At 49.7% G+C, this 19224-nt stretch overlaps 1 protein-coding gene across 1 annotated transcript in view; it reads right to left on the reverse strand.

Annotated features, from left to right (window-relative positions):
* The window catches only part of CD6 (CD6 molecule), a 41556-nt gene extending 22580 nt beyond the window's left edge, over window positions 1-18976 (reverse strand). The window contains exon 1 of the mRNA XM_079929917.1: window positions 18727-18976. Coding sequence (XP_079786043.1) covers window positions 18727-18787 — 61 coding nt within the window. The 5' untranslated portion in view covers window positions 18788-18976. The remainder of the gene's footprint in view (window positions 1-18726) is intronic.
* Window positions 18977-19224: the final 248 nt, after the last annotated feature.

Raw genomic sequence — 19224 nt, forward strand, 5'->3', positions numbered from 1 at the left:
TAGGGAAAGTCACTGAGCCCTGCTAGACTTCAGTTTTAACCTGGCACTGGGCATAATACATAAGCCACATTGGATCGCTTTGAGGGGGTGCATGGATAACATATGTAACATGCTTAGGACGTGGTACATGGCCGCTGCCATTATGTCCCCCCACCCTGCTCTCTCCTGTTCAATCCCCAATGGACATAGGAGGGCAGCTCTATCTATCTATTCATTCACCCCAGGCATAAAGATGGCTCTGAGGGTGCCTCAGTTTTCTCTGCAAAGGGACAATTCCAGTTCCCCCAAAGCTGCCTTCTTTCCTCTTGCCTCCCTGTCTTTCTTAGGAAGCTTAGCAGAGCTGCCTCACACTCACAACTCGCTATTCCCTTCCTTGGCCCTACAAACACGGCATCCAGCATTCCTAGAGATGAGATGTGGACTGCAGTTGCCATGGTAACAGGAGTTCCTCTAAAAGCAAAGGCTCCTGTGGACCTGGCCCCAAGGCTTGCTCAGGTTCCCATGCCAGACTCTACCTTCTTTGCAGCTACCAGATGGTAAGATGGGATACCACCAAGCATAGAGAATCATGAGCAACTCACGATTGAGTTTCTCCAAGTGAGCCCAGCAGGCCAGAGACACTGGCCTTTTACAAGCCCCATCTTCTTGATCTCCCCATAAGGATTCAGACCACTGCCTGCAGGAAATGGACATCCGGGTTCCTCCTCTAGAATTCCGATTCAGTAGGTCTTGGATGGGGCCCTAGAATGAGGATTGCGTAGAACCGTCTACCAGGTCTTGGGCAGCAGAAAGAGCATGGGATTGGAACTGAACAAGCCTGTGTTTGAAAACCAGCTTCTTCCTTACTATGGAAACCTTGGGCAAATCTCTTCATATGCCCAACTTGCCTCCCTCACCTCACAGGTATAAAAACCTCACAGGACCGAAACAAGATCACACAAAAATCCAATACCTGGCCGCAGTAAGTAGCAAAGAATATCCTGCAGAATCAACAAGCACAAATGAATATATGTGATAGATGTGCGTGTGCATATGAGTAATAGGCAGTAAAGGATTATAAACAAGATACACAGGATGACCATATTCTTGTAAATACAATGCATAGAGAAATGGCCAGAGACCTCATTAAGCTGAGGGTGCTGCTATCTTGACTCCACGGCAATACTCTTCTATATATAGCTTAGAAAACTATTCGCTGGCAAGTTCACATGCAGACATATGCAGAGATTGTCACTGTAGCACCGTATGTAATCAAAGAAAATTAGAAGTAATCTAACAGTTCCTCAGCAGAAAATAATTAATGATACTATGTTATATTTATAGACTGAATTATTTTGTTAAAAGAATGAACTAGATCTATATCTAGCCACTTGGATAGATCTTTGAAACATATATTGAGCAGGAGGAGTGAGCTGTAGAACAATGCATCCAATATGATGCCATTTATAGAAAATACGGCACGTGTACTATCTATTGGGTATTGATATATTTTTATGTAATAAAAGTACAAAAACATGGAAAAGAAGGGTACACACACCACACCTTGGAGCGTGAGTGCTCTGGGGAGGGAGGGATAAGGAAATATTTCAGCAGCATCTGTATGGTTTGTTTTCTTATTAAAATAGATCTGAGCAAATATGTGAAAATGTAAACATTTCTTAAATCTGGGTGGTGGGGATGCCTAGGAGTTTTTGAAACACTCTCTGTACTTCTGTGTGTTTTTCAATATTTCTCTCTGACAAAATGTCTGGAAGATTCTATAACAGGGTGGTAACAACAGTTACCATTACAGGTAAATTTCTTTCTTTGTTTTCCTGTAGTTGCTAAATTCTGTACTATTTACATATATATAATTTTAGTGTTGAAAATGAAAACAACCGTTGTTTTAAATGACAACATATGTGAAAAAGCCTTTGTAAATTGCTTGAATCATATCAATGCCCCCTGCCAAGGAGTCTTGTGTGCTTACATGGGTTTTTAATAGCTTTAAATTCTTTCATCTCCATCATGATGCTCAGAGGAAGGTATTATTATCCCCACTTTACAAATGGGGAAATATAGGGTCCAAGAGGTGTGGAGGAACTTTCCAGGACAACAGGGCTCATAAGAGGCAAAGCAGGGGAACTTCCCTGGTGGTTCAGTGGTAGAGAATCCGTCTTGCAATGCAGGGGACGCAGGTTCGATCCCTGGTCAGAGAACTAAGATCCCGTATGCCACGGGGCAATGAAGCTTGCGTGTCACAACTAGAGACCCCGAGCGCCACAACTACAGAGCCCACATGCTCTGGAGCCCGCTCGCCACAACTAGAGAGAAGCCTTTGCGCCACAACTAGAGAGAAGCCCACGCGTCGCAACGAAAGATCCCGCGTGCCGTGACTAAGACCGGTTGCAGCCAATAAATAAATAAATAAAGGCAAAGAAGGATTTGCACCCAGACAAAGGGTTTCCTGGACTGCCTTGATTACACCTGTTCAGGAAGTTACTGCAAGAGAGGTGACCTTTGGGCCAGGGCTTGGGGTCTAGGAACATTTCACTGGGGCAGAGGGAGCGGATCCAGATTTATTGAACAGAGAGCTTTATAGACGTCATTCAGAAGCATCATGATGACCCTGTGAGGAAGTGCTATCGTGAAACCCATTTAACTGACAAAGAGGCTCAGAGAAATTGTTACTACTCCAAGGTCACAGAGCTTGGTGGTGAAAAAGCCAGAATTCAAATCCAAGCATGTTCCCCAGATTCACTCTTTCCACTGTGTCAGGCAGCTTCTACAAGTGAGAGAAGGCAGAGGGGCATTTTGGGTAGGGGGTACAGCACATGCAAAGGCCCGGAGGCAGGACAGGGCCTGCTGTGTTAAGCTAGAAACTCAAGTATGTGAAATTCAAGAATAAAATCCCCCAGAGTTTGGCCTCTGTACGAAGGGCAGGGCTGGGTTTTTCCGGGTTTCAGTGGAAGCTGAAATTCTGCTCGGCCATGCAGGATTTTCCAGGGGGCCCGTCCCCACCCACCGGCTCTCAGGAGTGGCTCTGGTTCGAAGTCTCCGAGAGCTGCTGCAGCAGCAGTTTCTGGGTGAAGGAAGCTTGAGTGTGGGCAAGGGGTGAAAATCCCCCCAGCTCTCAGGGGTGATGCTGACACCTTCCTGAGGTGGCCGAAAGCCCCCTTCGGAGAAGGGCCCCCTTAATATCAGGCATGTAGCAGCTGTTGGAAGTCATCATCATCCTTCCTGGGAAGGAAACACAGCCCTTCCCAAGCAGGCTGGGACCAGAATGTCTCCTGGGATGTAGGGACCAACCCTGGCTCAGCAGCTGTGCCCATCAGCTCCGAGGGGCCCCTCCCCTCTCACTACCCATCTCCTCTCTCTAAACAAATCCAGGCCCAAATCCAGATTCAAAGGGGAAACTGGGGAGGCACGGGGGATGTTCAGCCTGAATCTCCACGGCCACCTTGTGTCATTAGCAGCTAAAGGCCGGCAGTAGCCAACGGCCACAAGGCCAACCAGGCCCATGAGTTCAAGTTCAGGAAATAAATTTGGGTTCCCTGGGAAAAGGTAGCATGTGTGTGTCCCGGCTTTACATACAGCACGCACTCTCCTATGACTCTCCGTTGGGCCCACTGAAGTCTCAGTTTTCCCAGTAAGAAACTTGAGCGACTTGCCCAAGGCCACAGTTACTAAGATGTGGAACCAGAATTCAACTTCCGGTCTCTCTAAATTCAAGCCCACTTCTTGGCTCTCTGGAGACATGGTCAGCCCACACTCCTCTCCATAAGTCACGTCTAGGGCACTTCTGAAGTGGCTCAAAATCTTTCACGTTTCTGCCCATCTTAGCCCTTAGTCACTCCTTCCTTCCTTCATTCGTTCATCTGTTCCTCATTCTTGGCCAGGCTCTGTGCCAGGTCCCAAGCCATGGCAGAGGATGAAGATATACTCAGAGTTGATTATGATCAGGTAGAAGTGCTACCCCAGGGGTCAGGATAAAGTGCTCTGGGAAGAGTAGAGGTGAGAGGGAATCATTCTGACAATTGGGAGGGGCCTTAGAGGATGTGTAGGAGTTCTCAAGGATGAGAACGTGATGGAGAGCAGGAAATACCCAAGCCTTTGCCAAACAACCTGGGAGATCTAACTTGTACCTTTCCAGGGGGTGAGCGGGCTCAGAGGAGAGATCATGTGGGGCAGTGACCTACCACTCTCCATGCCACCCTTTCTCCCCACCAGTGGTCTGACACCACAGGGCTTCCCTATCCTTCCTTGCAAAGGTGCTCGAGCTCTGACTTAAATGCTGGGAAGACATTGTTGCTTTCTCAGTCCCTGAACCCCAGCAACAGGTAAGATCTCTGATCAGTGTCTCCCCCTCCGGTGTCTAAAGAGGCCTTCAAACTGGGGCAAGGAGAGAGCCAGCTGAATGTTTGGTCAATGCCAAAGTACGATGGACCCTTGGGAAGCTTTGCAGAGGTTTGAGGTGGGCATTCTAACTCTGGCAACCAGCACCCACTGCTTTGGGGTGAGGGTCTGGCTCAGCCAACAGACCTCCCACCTACTCACTCCCCACCTCATCCCGCCCTCCCAATCCACTCCTCTGGCTGGTGACTCTGCTTCTAAACTCCAGAATCCTGGGGAGCAGAGAAGTCAAGAAGCCACCTCCATAGGGTTGGGGGCAGCACGGCAGAGTTGGAAGCAGGTGGGCTTTGGAGTCAGACAGATGTGAGTTCGAATCCCATCTCTTCCTCTTAATACCAGGATCTGGATTTCGTTTCTTTTTTAAAAAATTTTTATTGGCATATAGCTGATTTATAATGTTGTGTTAGTTTCAGGTGCACAGCAAAGTGAATCAGTTTTACATATACATATATGCACTCTTTTTCCTAAACTCTAGTATCATCAGTGACCTTTGTCAAAGTAAGCGGTGATGTTCATAGCCACCTCCTGGGGCTATTGGGAGATTAAAAGAGAAAATGATCGTGATGGGGCCTGACTCTCAATAGCTATTTGGCAACACGCTTGCACGATCTTTAATGCAATTCTGAAGCCCCAGATACCCCTGGATTTTTCATAGCTCTGTGGGTGGCCTTCCTGACCTGAAAAGATGCTGGTTTGTCCATGGTCTTTATTTATTCTACGTGGTGTGAAAAATCATATATTTTGTTGCAGAAATGTTAAGGTATTTGGTTACAGAGGCTGCTCAGGCCCCTGCTGAGACATTACATCACATAAACATGTCACCTCTCTAAAATCCTAACATTCTAGATTCTGATTTGAACCTGGCCCCGGAGATTCCAGAAAGAGACTCAGGACCTGAAATGGTTTCCTGTCTTTCCCTTGAAGGAGCAGCTGTGTGGATGAGTTCTTGAAATTTAAGGCCAGAAATGATGACCTAACTTCCCCCTTTATCTTCTTCTTTCCTCACCTTCCCCAGTGGAAACCCTCCTCAGAAAAGAATCTTCATTCATTAACCAGTGAGGAAAAGGCAAGCAATAGAATAATGGGCAAAAGGCAGGAAGAGGCCCTTCACAGAAGAAGAAACACACAGGACCCTTGAACATATGAAAAACCCAGCCACACAGCCGCAGAGGAAAGCAATGTCAGGCCACAGGGAGAGACTGTTTCACAGGCCTTGGATTGTCGACAATTAAGAAGGGTGGTAATATGGAGTGTTGCTGAGAATGGGGATCAGTAGGGACTCTGTACATTGCTGGAGGGGGGCGGGGTGGAACAAAACTGTCACAGCCACTCTAGAAAGCATTTCCATAGTCGTGACCCAGAAATTCCACTCCTGAGTCATGTACACACACGCACACACATGCATGCACTGCTATGGGCTGAATCGTGTCCCAGCAAAACAGATATGTTGGAGTCCATACCTCCCAGTACCTCAGAATGCAACCTTGTTTGGAGATTGGGTCTGCACAGAGTTAAAATAAGGTCACTAGTGTGTGGGCTCTGATCCAGTATGACTGGTGTCCTCATAAAAAGGGGAAATTTGGAGGCAGACGTATGCACATAGGAGGGCAGAGGTGGGGATTTGTTTCTAGACGCCAAGAAATGCCAAAGATTGTCAGCAAACCACCAGAAGCTAGGAGAGAGGCGTGGAACAGATGCTTCCTCACAGCCTCAGAAGGAACCCACCCTGCTGACACCTTGATCTTGAATTTTCAGCCTCCAGAATTGTGAGACAATACATTTCTGTTGTTCATGCACCCGTTTATAGTACTTTGCAGCCCTAGGAAACTAAGTCACACACGTACCTGCAACAAAGGTCACCTCTGGGAGGCAAGAGCTGACAAAAGCCCACAGCTGCTTCTGGGGAGTCTTGGGAGAGGCGGGGGGCAGGGGGGGAACCGCAGGACGGATGACTGTGCCCTCCACTTCCAGATCCCCAGAGTCAAAAATTCCACAAGTGCTTTGTGGGACTGAGTTTCATGGCTACATGGACGTGGCTGGAACCGAGCCAGCCCCCACAGATGCAGGTGATGAAAAATGGTCTCTAAAGACCTTCAGGGACGGCTTTAGAGTCTATCTAGAGAGCGAGAATTGGGGAGCTGACGTTCCGGTGGTACCCATTTCCCCTCAGAGAGGTTTGGAAACGTGCCCAAAGTCACAGAGAAGGTGGTGCGGCCTGGGATCCCATGCTGGTCCCCGAGACCCCAGAATCCACGTTCTCACAGCCGTTCTGACAAATATTCATCACAACCAACACGGTGCCCTTCCGCACACCCACCTCCGCGCTGACGCGACTAAACGCCCACGACGCTACAGAGACCTACACACTCCCTCCCTCAGGAACGAAGGGCCTCAGTGTGTGCGTGCTGGGTGAGATCTCTTTTAATGTGGTTGTCATAACATTCTTACAATAAGGATGACTAATGTTTACATCGTGTCTGAATTTTCAGCTGGAACCAGGTGGGAGTGACAAGGAGAGACGGTAGAGCTGAGACCAGCCACTGCTATGACCTTGGGTGAGTCCCTGTCCCCTTTGCCCTCCTCCGACAGCCCCTGATGTGAGGTTGCCAAGCAGACTTTGCTTCCCTCCCTCACAACACAGACCCCGCTGTCCCCACTGCCTCCCCCAAACTGGTCTTTCCACCAGTTAACGCAGTATATCCCACACCAGGCCAATTTAAGATCCAAGATTAAATAGTATTGAATCACACAGTAAGCAGATGATTCCTTTTCCAATTGCTCAGTCCTGGGGATTACAAGCCTTTCACAAAGGGAGAGCTGACTTGGGCTTGGCTGGCGGGCTAGTGAATGACGCAGTTGTTCTGAGTGTCTTATCTGTTTATACAGATATATTCAATTTATTGAAGCAACATTGGTCTGAGACACATGAAACCTAGAAGATGTCTAGGTTTAAATCAACTTACTTAGGCTTACATACGAAGTTGATTATAAAAAATATTTGTTAAATAATTGTATATACATAAGGGCAAATCAAATCACATCCTTTTATACTTAAAACTCTCTGATGATTTCCCATTTCCTTTGGATTAATTCCAAGCCCGTACGTGATCTGTTTTCCCTGACACGTGTCAACCTCTCCACCTCCATCTCCTCCACTCTCCCCTTCCCTCTGTAATCTCCTCCAGCATGTGAAATTCACTCCCGCTTCAGGGCCTTTGCACCTGCCATGGCCTCTGCCTGGAATGTCCTGCTCCCTGATCTTGGCACGCCCAGCTCATCCCATCAATCAGATCTCTGCTCACGTGCCGTCAGGGGCCTTACCTGGATCCCCATTCCAGTCTCTCTGTCTTCCCTCCTTTGCTCTATTTCCCTCGTTGCACATAGTCCTCTCTGAAATGATACTATTTTTTTTGGTAGTCAGTTTTTAAAATTAATTTTTATTGGAGTATAGTTGCTTTACAATGTTGTGTTAGTTCCTACTGTGTGGCAAAATGAATCAGCTATACGTATACATATATCCCCCCTTTTTTGGATTTCCTTCCCATTTAGGTCACCACAGAACACTGAGTAGAGTTCCCTGTGCTATACAGTAGGTTCTCATTAGTTACCTATTTTATACATAGTATCAATAGTGTATAGGTGTCAATCCCAATCTCCCAATTCCTCCCATTCACCCCCCCCTTTCCCGCTTGGTATCCATACATTTGTTTTCTACGTCTGTGTCTCTCTTTCTGCTTTGAAACGATACTATTTTTTAAACGTTTATTCATTTGTCTGTTTTCTCCACTAGAATATAAGCTCCTTGAATTCTGGGACTTTGTCTTACATCCTCAGCGGCTAAAAACAGTGCCCAGCACGTAATAGGAGCTCCACAAATGAACGGCAGGAAGCTGTGAAGGTGGAGGGAGGACGGGCCGGGGAGCAGGGAGGAGCCCCGCCAGGCTCCACAAGGAGGCAAGGCAAGGTGGTGGCCGTCAGAGGCTCAACCTGAGAGCTCACTCTTGGCCCCATCAGCACCAGCCTTCAGGACACTGAGCCAGCTGGTTCCCACTCACTGAGCCAGCAGAGAAAGCTGAGTCGGCCACTGTATCTGTAGGAGAACAATGGCATCACAACATCACCATCAAGAAACTATCGCAATAATAACTGATCCAGGCCAGAATCAGCCATAATATTACGAGTGGGTAAAGCTTTGAAGGGAACCAAAAAATTTACGTATTCTCAAAGAATCTGCCCACAAGAGACATATTTATCACAAAGGAGAAGAGTGACTTTACCTAGCAGACGTCACCTTAGCCAAGCAATCAGAGTTAGACCATGGGTAATGGGACAAGCTGATACCATGTCTGAGAAGGACACAACTTCACTTCTGTGATACTCCTGCCAGAAACAACACAACTAATCATGAGGAATCATCAGACAAGCCCCGCTGGGGAACATTTTACAGAATAACTGGGCTGTACTCTTCAAAGTGATCAGTATCTTGAAAGAGAAAATCTGAGCAATTGGTCTAGATTAAAGGAAAATAAGGAGAGTGAAATGCAACACATTCAATGGAATTTTCTTTTGCCTCTAAGGCAAATTGTTTTGGAACAATTGGCAAAATCTGAAAAAGTTCTACAGATTATTTTTGTAGCAACGTTTATCACCTGATTTTGATATGTGTACGGTGGTTACATAAGCGAATGACCTTATTTTTTTTTAAGACATGTTGAAGTATTTAGGAGAAAGGGAAGTTACGTCTACAACCTACTCTCAAATGGTTCAAGAAAAATGTAATAGACAGAAAAATAGAGAAAATGATAAAAATATTACTAGTCCGGAATCTGAGTAAAGAGCATATGGAAAATCTTTGTATATTTTTGCAACTTCTCAGTAAGTCTAAAATTGTGCTGAAATAAATTTTTTTTAAATAAAACTAAACAAAACAGTCGGGGAGCCATTGAGGTGGTGGAGGCAAAGTGGCTGCAGGAAGCCAGCTCCTCGCCTCACAAAGCTGACATCTCAGAGCCCAGGGTCAGCTGCGTTCACCTCAGACCCACGTCAGACCACAGCCCTCCCCTGCCATCTCCACATCGCGGCGGGGGGCGCTGAGGACGCATCTGTGGGCACAGGCCAGCGCCACACCCTCTGGGTAATGTGGGGAAGGGACCCCGGGCAGAGCCTGCAGACCCTTCTCACCCCTGCTCCTGACCTTGCGTGCCTCACTCCCCATTTTGCACCTCAGTTTCCTCCTCTGACAAATGGGTGGATGTCAATGACTGGCAGCCCTCTGGGGATGGAGTCTTCCAGCTCAGATACTGCTGCCGTATCTCTAGAACCCCATCTGGAGCGTGCAGCACATCTCTCCAAGGAGCTTGATTCAGTTGGCAAGTGTGTTTACTTAGTTTAGCTGAAGGAAAGAGAGGAAGCTGGTCTCGCTGAGAAGAATGGGGAGTAGACGTCCTCCCTGTCCGGGACATGCTTCTCCACCTCTGCCCCCGCCCCAGCCCAGCTCCCAGGCACCCCTTCTGGAAGAGATGAACATCCTAGCAAAAATTTTATTGAAGTGTAGAGAAAATCTTTCCCCAAGCCCCATTTAGGAAGAGGCAGCTGGCGGGGATGGGTTGGTTGGTGCCCAGAAAGTGACTCTGGTCACAGTTCTGTCGGCAACTCGCTGTGTGGCTCCAGCTTTCCAAGTATCACTTTGTGCTTCTGCAAGATGGACAGACCCATGCTTGGCTTTGCACACGGCTGACGACACAGTGATTTCACCTCTGTGTTCCCCCTGACTCGGGGCTCAGTAGGTGACTTCCAAACTGGAAGTGGGGCACACAGATGGGATTGCCAGGACGCCTTGAAAAGCTCTCAGCTCTGAGGAGCCCCCCTCACTCACACAGCCTGTGTCCCCGCACAGCCCTGGCCCCCAGCTCCGGGTGCAGACTCCCTGGGCTATGCTGGCCCTGCCCGGAAAGCCCAGCCCAGCTCAGGGTCATGATAGAGCGGTCGGGGGTGTCCTGGAAACTTACAGGCTGGAACTTCTAATGTGCCCTGCCATCTCCTAACACTCAGTGGAGACCCGGGGGCAACCCCCTTGCAGGGGAAAGTAAGGGGGTCACTCTCCCATTATGGTACCCTAATCCAGCATCTCCCAAGGGCTCCGCAGTCTCCTCCTCAGCCCCTCAGCCCTGCCTCCCTGCCCAGCCTCTTGGAGGCTGTCTCAGCTGCCACTTTCAGGCAGAGGCAGCTGGGCCACAGGAGCCTACAAAATGGTGGGCGGAAACCCGGGCTTCCCTCCGCGAGCTCCTGCCTTGGCCCCACGCCCAACAGTAGGTGTGGCCACGGGGGTCTTTGGCGCCCAAGAAGCCCCATGTTTCCCCAAGTACTTCACAACCATCGTCTCATGGAGCCTCATCCCAGCCCTGGGCTCTGGAGGTTGCCACTGACCCCACTTTATGGCTGGGGAAACTGAGGCTGAGCGGAAGCTTGGCCAGGAAGTGGCTTCTGACACACAAGTTCCTTCAAGGGTTTTTTTCACCCAAATTCCATGACAGCCCAGCTGTTGGTAGCTGAGGTGCAAACTCCCCAGAGAATGGGGGACCCTTCCTATAAAAATCTTGGGGTGGCTGGAGTTCCAAACCCCGCCGGTCTTCCAGGGCTGGGAAACATCGTGGATTTGGAGTCATAAAGTCAAGTTAAAGATCTGGCGCCTACTAGCTAAAAACAAGACAGCAGGGCTTCCCTGGTGGCGCAGTGGTTGAGAGTCCGCCTGCCGATGCAGGGGACGCGGGTTCGTGCCCCAGTCCGGGAAGATCCCACATGCCGTGGAGCGGCTGGGCCCGTGAGCCATGGCCGCTGAGCCTGCGTGTCGGAGCCTGTGCTCCGCAACGGGAGAGGCCACAACAGTGAGAGGCCCGCGTACCGCAAAAAAAAAAAAAATAAGACAACAGGTCCCAAGTGGAGTTGTTTATGCTAAAGCCGCACATCATGAAGCCGAGACTTAATTATGGTTTCAGCTCTCCCAGACATGGCATCTTAAACCCGTCCATCAGAAATCACCTGACCAGCACTAGTTAGGTCATCTGCCTGCTAGACCCCGCCATCCCCTAAAAGAAAGGAACTTTGAGATAACCAACAAAGACAGCACAGGGAACTACACTCAATATTTTGTAACAACCTATATATATGAAAAAAAATAGATATATATGTATGTATAGCTAAATCACTCTGCTGTACACCTGAAACTAATGCAAGATTGTGGATCAACTATACTTCAATTTAAAAAAATAAAATTAAAATAACAATAAACGACAAAAAAAGAGTAACTCTGCAATAACCAATCTGCTTTTTTGCCTAGTATAACTTTCTGGTTCCTACTCCCTTCTGCCTATAAAAGTCCCCTTTTATACCTGTCTTTTCTATCTGCTAGGTCGTATGCCGCCGATTTGAATCGATTTTTGCTCAGTTTAAAAATTTTAATATGCCTCAGTGTATCTTTTAACAGGCTATTAACTGTGCCATCCAGGAAAAGTCACTTCACCTCTCTGAGCCTCAGTTGCTGAATCAGTAAAGTGGGGGCAATAACTCGTACTTCACAGGGCTGTGATGAGGAGAAGACAGGTATATGAGTCTACACCTGTCGGCCTGGCGAACGTAAATGTACGGTTTGTGCCGGGCTCTGTGCCTGGCGTGCTCACTGCATCCTCATGACACGGCAGTCTGGATGAGTCAGCAGAAAAAGAGCCCGGAGCCCAGCTCGTCTGGGAATTGGGGCCCTACCTACCCCCTAGGCCTTAGGCCATGCTCTCCAGATCCTGCTCCAATGGGCCCTTTTGCCTGAAATGCCTTTTTTTCCCCTTTAACTTTTTATTTTGAAATGATAGACTCACAAGAAGTTGCCAGAATAGCACAGAGAAGTCCATGCACTCATCTTCCGGCTTTCCCTGACGGTGACCTATTCCGTAACTACAGTAAATGACCAAAACCAGGAAGTTGATACAGACACAACACGACTATCTCACCAGCCTTTGCACGCACACATTTAAAAAATGTCTTCGTGCCTATGATGTTTTGGCCATCTTTCTTTCGTATGCAAAAGCCTTCTTGTCCCCCGTGTCCAGCCCCTCTGGGACAGGGACGTCCCCCTCTCCGGGACGCTCAAGCTCTCCCTGTTCTGACTCCGGGCTCCCAGAAATAGTGCAGCCCAGTGATGGAGAACATGGGTTTTGGAGATCCACAGACATGGCTTTAAACTCAGCATCACCCACTAGCCTGGGGCAAAATACAGAACTTTCTGAGCCTCCATTTCCCCACCTGTAAAATGGGGACGAGTGCCCCAGTGTCAATGTAGGACAGGATAAGCATGGCTGCTGCTTGGAGAATGGAAGTCCCCTGCAGTGGATGGTGGTTATGGCTGTCATGGGATTGCACCTGTTGTCACATCTATCCCAGAATGACCCTTGTATGTTTTGCCACCTTCTTCAACATTTAACATGTTCAAGGTCAAACCTTCATATCTCAGGGCCATCCCAGGGCCTGGCACATAGCGGGTGTTAAATAAATTGTGGGTAGAGGGAGCCCCCTACCAGACAAGCTTTCCTTTGTCTCACTGCGTCTCTTCAGCTTCACTTCATTCATTCCTGGCCTGGGTGGGCAGGGTAAATGCCCAGCAAACCCATGAAGGCTGGGCTTTGCTGAAAGAGGCAGCCCATTTGCTCCCATCCGATCCTGAGAAGTCTTCCGGGGGGTCCCAGGACCCCAGAGGCCGCTCGGGGCTGTCCCTGGATGCAATGTTGAGGCTGCAAACCCGGAAGGTACAACACCTTGGGGAGATGCCTCATCCTCAGAGGGAACCCCAGGGGCAGCCAGCCAGGAGACAGGCCGGGCCACTCTTCCCCGTCAGGACACCTCAGCTCAAGCGCTGGCACGTCTTAGCTCCAGACTTTGGACAGGCCTCAGCCTTGCTAACCCCCGGTTTCCTCACCTACACCACGGGGTTGTCACGTGGGTAAATGAGTTTATTGTGCAAATGGCATCACGTGAACCGCTAAATCCTGTATTTACATAGAAGAGATCTTCATCTTGGCTGTGTAACATTTAGAAGCTCACATTTAGGTGGTCACTGACAGGGTATTAAATACCACACGTCTGGCCAGAAATGAATCACATTGTTTCCACGATGTTTATTTTCACCATTGTTACCATCAGGTGATTTACAATGGCTTTCTCTTGAAGGCAGCAATATAAAGTTTTTTCTAAAAATAAATGTCTTTATACTTTAAAACATCCATTAAGAGTATCAAGCAAACTGTCAGGTAGGATGGCAGCTTTAGTAATCGTCCGGAAGGGCAGGAATGAGGGCCCCCAGGAAATGCTGCTCCTCTGATGCACCTCGCCCTGACCTGGCCGATGGGAGGCAGTGCTGAGGGGGGGATGGACGGTCTGGAGGACCTGAGACTGGGGCAGGCTAGCGACCCGGGCATTCCAGCCCCACCAGCGTCTGTTCAGTGCAGGGCTGAGCATCTGGCAGGGGATTTAGTTGTGGTCCAGGCTGGGGGAGGGTGGGCCCCATGCCAGGGGGGTCTTTTCCTCCAGGCCCCTGTCCCAAAGCCTCAGCTGGAGTCACCTGCTTACCCCTCCCTGTCCCAGGGGGGCGGCTGATGCGTCAGCCTCAGAATCCGACAGCTGGGGGCCCAATTTAATTTTCGAGCATTCCTGTGAGAAATGAGGCTGGCTCGGAGCAGGCCTCAATAAATGCGAACTGAACGAAGGAGGCTGTGGGCAGCGTTTCTCACTCATTCTAGATCCCTCTGGAATCATCTATGTTTGGCTGAATATGCCCGACCCAACGCCCTAGGAGCTGCCTTGTCCCACATCACCACATGGCCACGGCCATGCTAAAGGTCCCCACCAGTCATACGACCAGAGAGCCAGACTATGCTAGGAGAAATATGCAGGTGTCTGTCATACGTTATTTATAGATCTATGAGTTGGGGTCTTGCCAGGCAGGAAGAACATGCGGGGGGGAAAAAAGAATAGTAAACATTTGTTTAGTTTAATCCAATCAAGTGGTAAAACTCCCTGGGCTGGGGGGAGACAGAGAGAACTAGGTTTTTGAAACCTGGATCGCGGGTCGAGCAACCAGCCCCATCAGAGGCCATGGGCTATCCGTCAGCAGCACAAGAGAATCATATCTTATATTTTGGCAAAACAACCAAAAAGCTGTCCTCATCTCAGTCCACTGAGATGGAAACTCCAACCTGCTCGAGATAAGCCAAGTTACGTGCAATGGTAGGAATCTTTTCTCCTTGGTAAGTGATTTTTAAGCCCAGGAAGATTAGAATTTAAAAAATAGAGGTGTGAAACAAACAGAAACCCATAGTATCTGTACCTTTCTGTTACATTTAAGTTGGGTCAAGTTCTGTATGTTGGTGCATAAAATCCCGTATTTTAATGTTTAAGAACTTTTAGCCATAGAGTTTCTCATGGTTGTGACTGAGTAACTGACTTCAGTTGAAATCTGTAAAGTTGATTAGACTACTTAAGAGAACTTAATATTCACTTTCTTAATAAGTTAGTTTTTTAGATCTATAAGCATTCTTTTCAATCCTTGGGAAGGTTGTGTTTCTTAGAGGTATTTGAAGCATTTATAAGAAAATCAAATTCATTACATTTATAAATGTAGTGGAGAGTCTCTAAGGTGGTGCTAGCCAGTGTAAATGGAAGGTGAGCTCCATAGGTCATTTTAAATTTTCTGGGAGGCACATTTTTCAATTTTTTTTTTTTTTTTGCGGTACGCGGGCCTTCCACCGCTGTGGCCTCTCCCACTGCGGAGCACAGCCTCCGGACGCGCAGGCTCAGCGGTCATGGCTCACGGGCCCAGACGCTCCGCGGCATGTGGAATCCTCCCGGACCGGGACACGAACCCGCGTCCCCTGCATCGGCAGGCGGACTCCCAACCACTGCGCCACCAGGGAAGCCCCTAAGAGGCACATTTTTAAGAAGGAAAAAGGAATAGGTAAACTTAATTGTAACAGTAACACTTATTTAACCCAACATATCCAAAATATTATCATTTCAAAGTAATCATATAAAAGTTACTAATGAGCTATTTTACAATTCTTTTTTTGAACACATCTTTAAACTCTGCTGCGTATTTTATATTCCTAACACATCTCCATTCAGACGACCGCGTTCCAAATGGTACATTCTAATAGCAGCTAGATTAGACATCACAGATCTAAGGGGGCTCAATTAGCTACATTTGTCAGTGGTATTTATTATTTAAGGAGGCTTACTCTGTTCAACTCGACTTGCTGAAATATTAAACAAAGACCCCTTGAGAGCCATTGTTAAAAACTACTGGACTTGCAAAAAAAATGAGATCTGTGTATTGAATTTACAAGGTAAGGAAAAACAGATTTTTTTTAATGTGTTAATTTAAGAAATTATTTTTTTAAAGTAAAACCACAAATAGCCTTTTCAAGTGCACAACGGCAGCCCTTGAGGACCTCGCGCCAACCACGGTCCGGATGGAATTCGAGTCACCGAGCCTGGCTCAGCCCTGGTGGGAACGGCCGGGTTTTTTGCTCCTGCATCGAATGCAGAGTGTCAGATCTGACCAAGCTCTTAAGGATCATCTGCCCAAAGAGCCCCCATTCCACCCAAACTGAGGTCCAGAACCGACAAGCACCGTCACAAGGTGAATTAAAGGCAGGGTGGCAGCAATCGGCTGGTCTCCTGACTCCCCTCCCCCACAACCTCCCCGGTCAGGGGCTTCTAGTTCATTCTCTCCACCTCTCCATCCCCACTTGGCTGATCTGGAAACCGAGGCAGAACTGGAGGATAAGTGGACAAACAGGTCCTGGACCCAGGCCTCCAGGGAGCGCCAGCAGAGGATTCGGAAGCATGGCTCCCTAGGCCCTGGTCCCTGCCCTGGTCATTCAACAACACAAACCAAGGCCTGCCGCGAGGCCGGCCCAGAATCCAGGCCAGCCTGGCCAGAGACACAGCTGTGTGAGGCCCAGGATGGAGCCTGGAGGCGAGACTGCAAAGGGAAGTAGGAAAGGGGAGGCCGGGTCCACCAGGACCCAGGAGGGCCAGACTCCACGTGCCTGTGGTCTGAGGGCACGGCCCGGTAACCCACCCAGGCCACGTGCAGCCCTCGGGGTGATGCCCTGGAGCTCCCTGAGGGACCTCATTCTCCCAGCTCCCTTTCCTTCCTCCCTCTTCCCAGTTGTTTTTCTTTCTTTCCTTTTCTTTTCTCAAGTTCCCTTCTGCCCAGAGTGCCCCTCCTGCCAGGCCCTATTTCCCAGCACTAGGACCTATACCACTGCGCACCCTCAGGAGGGTCGAAGGGAGCAGCATTTAATGCCATGAAATCGCATAGCGAGGAAACTATTCCCGCCCAAAGGGCTTTCAGACCCCCTGAAAAGTCAAGAAGAAAATAACAATTTGGAGGCAGGGTGTCTTTATCATCCCCTCACCTTCCCTTTAACAAAGAGGGCTGCCAAGGCTTCAGGCTCAAGGGCCTCACATTCTTCTAACTTTTTACTAACACATCAGAGGAACTGGTTTTCACCGCCATTTTTTTTTTTTTTTTTTTTTGCTGTACGCGGGCCTCTCACTGTTGTGGCCTCTCCCGTTGCGGAGCACAGGCTCCGGACGCGCAGGCCCAGCGGCCATGGCTCACGGGCCCAGCCGCTCCGCGGCATGTGGGATCCTCCCGTACCGGGGCACGAACCCGTCTCCCCTGCATCGGCAGGCGGACTCCCAACCACTGCGCCACCAGGGAAGCCCTCACCGCCATTTATTTTTATGCTTACCTTTACCTTTTATTTGTGGCAAATGATGTCAGTTTTCCATTTGTAATTGTGACATAAAGTTTCCTTTCAAAACTGAACTTGTATTAGTAACAAGTGAGTCAACTGACTGTAAGTACAGTTTTGAAAACACGAAGTTAGTAAATAACTATCCTGAGAGTGGAGTGGGCCGGGCAGAGACAAGGTGATGTGTGAGGAACTGGGCCCCAAGGGACCCTCCTCTTCACCTTCCTGGGCTCTGCCCAGCCCAGGTTCCCACCACTCTTCAGGCACTGTTCACGACCAGATCCCAGGGCCCAGGATCTGGCCGTCAGACCCAGACTTAATTTTGAGCTGAGGCTGGCAGCTCATGGAGAACAGAGGATGGAGACGCAGAGCGAGGGCCCCAGTCTCAGACCATCTGTCTGTTCAGCTCGGGGGCAGAAAGCGGCCAAGCTCCAGGGTCTCCTGGTAGAGTGAGACAGGCAGAGCTTCTCTTCCGGGCCCATATGGGGCCGAAGGAGCACCTATTCCTGATCCCAGAGCTAAACGGCTTTCCTTGAACCAGTGTGAGGTCAGGAGGCTGGGAGCACGTGCCTCTAGATAGACAGAGGCAGGGAGAAGAGCCCCCCACGGCTCCCCGAATGCTCCAGGCTTCCTGATGGGGCCTTCCTGGGTCTCCCTAACACCACACTCAAAGCGTTCAGCATCTCTACTGCCAGGTGGACCCAGACTCCCAGGTCCAGCATTCTGTTTCCATACCCATCTCCTTATCCCCCAGTGTGAGGGCCCAGAGCATCTCCTGCCCAGCTCCTGCCACGTTGGACCCTGCACTCCACAGGGGCCAACAAGCACCCGATGAGCACAGCCCAGGGCCCCAAACTTCCTGCCACCCGATGCCTGGCCCATGTTGCGAGGGTGTTTGGGCACCCAGACGGAGCTCAGGATCAGGGAGGATCTGAGCCTCAGAGCTTTTCTGTTCATTTGTGCCCTAAACTACGCCCAGTGGAGCAACCAGCGGCCAGCTGTCCCCAGCTCTGCTTAGCTTCCCGAATTCTGTTTCAGGACGGCTCTGCTGTGAGCGGTACGAGCTTGGTGAACCCAGGGCCTCAGCTTTGGGGTTGAAAGTATGAAAGTCAGTGGCCCTAGTTCTCTGGAAGGCAAACGGTTCCTTCCTGAGAGTTGGCAAGAAATAGGGATGCAGGGATTCCTGAGCCTGTGGGTGGGAGGCGTCTCCCTCCTGTGAGCCTGGGAGCCCATTGGTAAGACACCCCACGTGCTACCCGCATTATCTGACCCTCGTGCTACCCGCATTATCTGACCCTCGGGGGTCCTCCTAGCACTGCCCAGGCACAGCCTCAGCCCCTCACGGGGGTCCCTGTACCCTCTCTGGGCCCCTAATGCTGTTGACACAGCTGGGACCATCCTGGTACCAGAGTATAGTCCTGGCTAAAAGGCTCCAGACAGGTGAGTGTGAGAAAAGAAGCAGAAAAGGAGGAGCGCAGGAGGTGGGGAGCGGGCTACCCAGGAGCGCAGGAGGTGGGGAGAGGGCTACCTGAGAGAGCTGCCGTCAGCAATCCAGCAACCACGAAGAGGAGCATTATGTCTGGTGTCATCTCCGACCGCTATGCCTGCCCGCCAGTGGGAAGTACCATCCTAGGGCCAGAAGGTGGGCAGGCTACCGAGTGCCTCTCTCAGCGACTCTGCCCTTAGCTGCTCCCGTTTGTGTATCTCTCTCAGCAGGAGACAGCACCCCTTTGCACGCATGCGGCCAAACCCAGCCTGTGAGTGTCTCTCACGCCTCTGTGCCCTACTTGTGGTTTCGGTCTCCAGGAAGGAAGGCTGGTAATATAGGCGAGGAGAGCTCAGCTGCCTCGACTGTGAGCTCCCCAAGCCTGGCTGAACCCCAAGAGTCGCAGAGTGAGACACACACACACACACACACACACACACACACACAGGGGCCTCAAGGGTCTCCTAAGGAAGAGGGAAGCAGAGGGGCCATGCCTCATTTCTGGAGACCTGGTACATAGTAAGTAGAGTGCCCCATCAG

This window comes from Stenella coeruleoalba (assembly GCF_951394435.1).
Source record: "Stenella coeruleoalba genome assembly, chromosome: 8".
NCBI classification, from domain to species: Eukaryota; Metazoa; Chordata; class Mammalia; order Artiodactyla; family Delphinidae; genus Stenella; species Stenella coeruleoalba.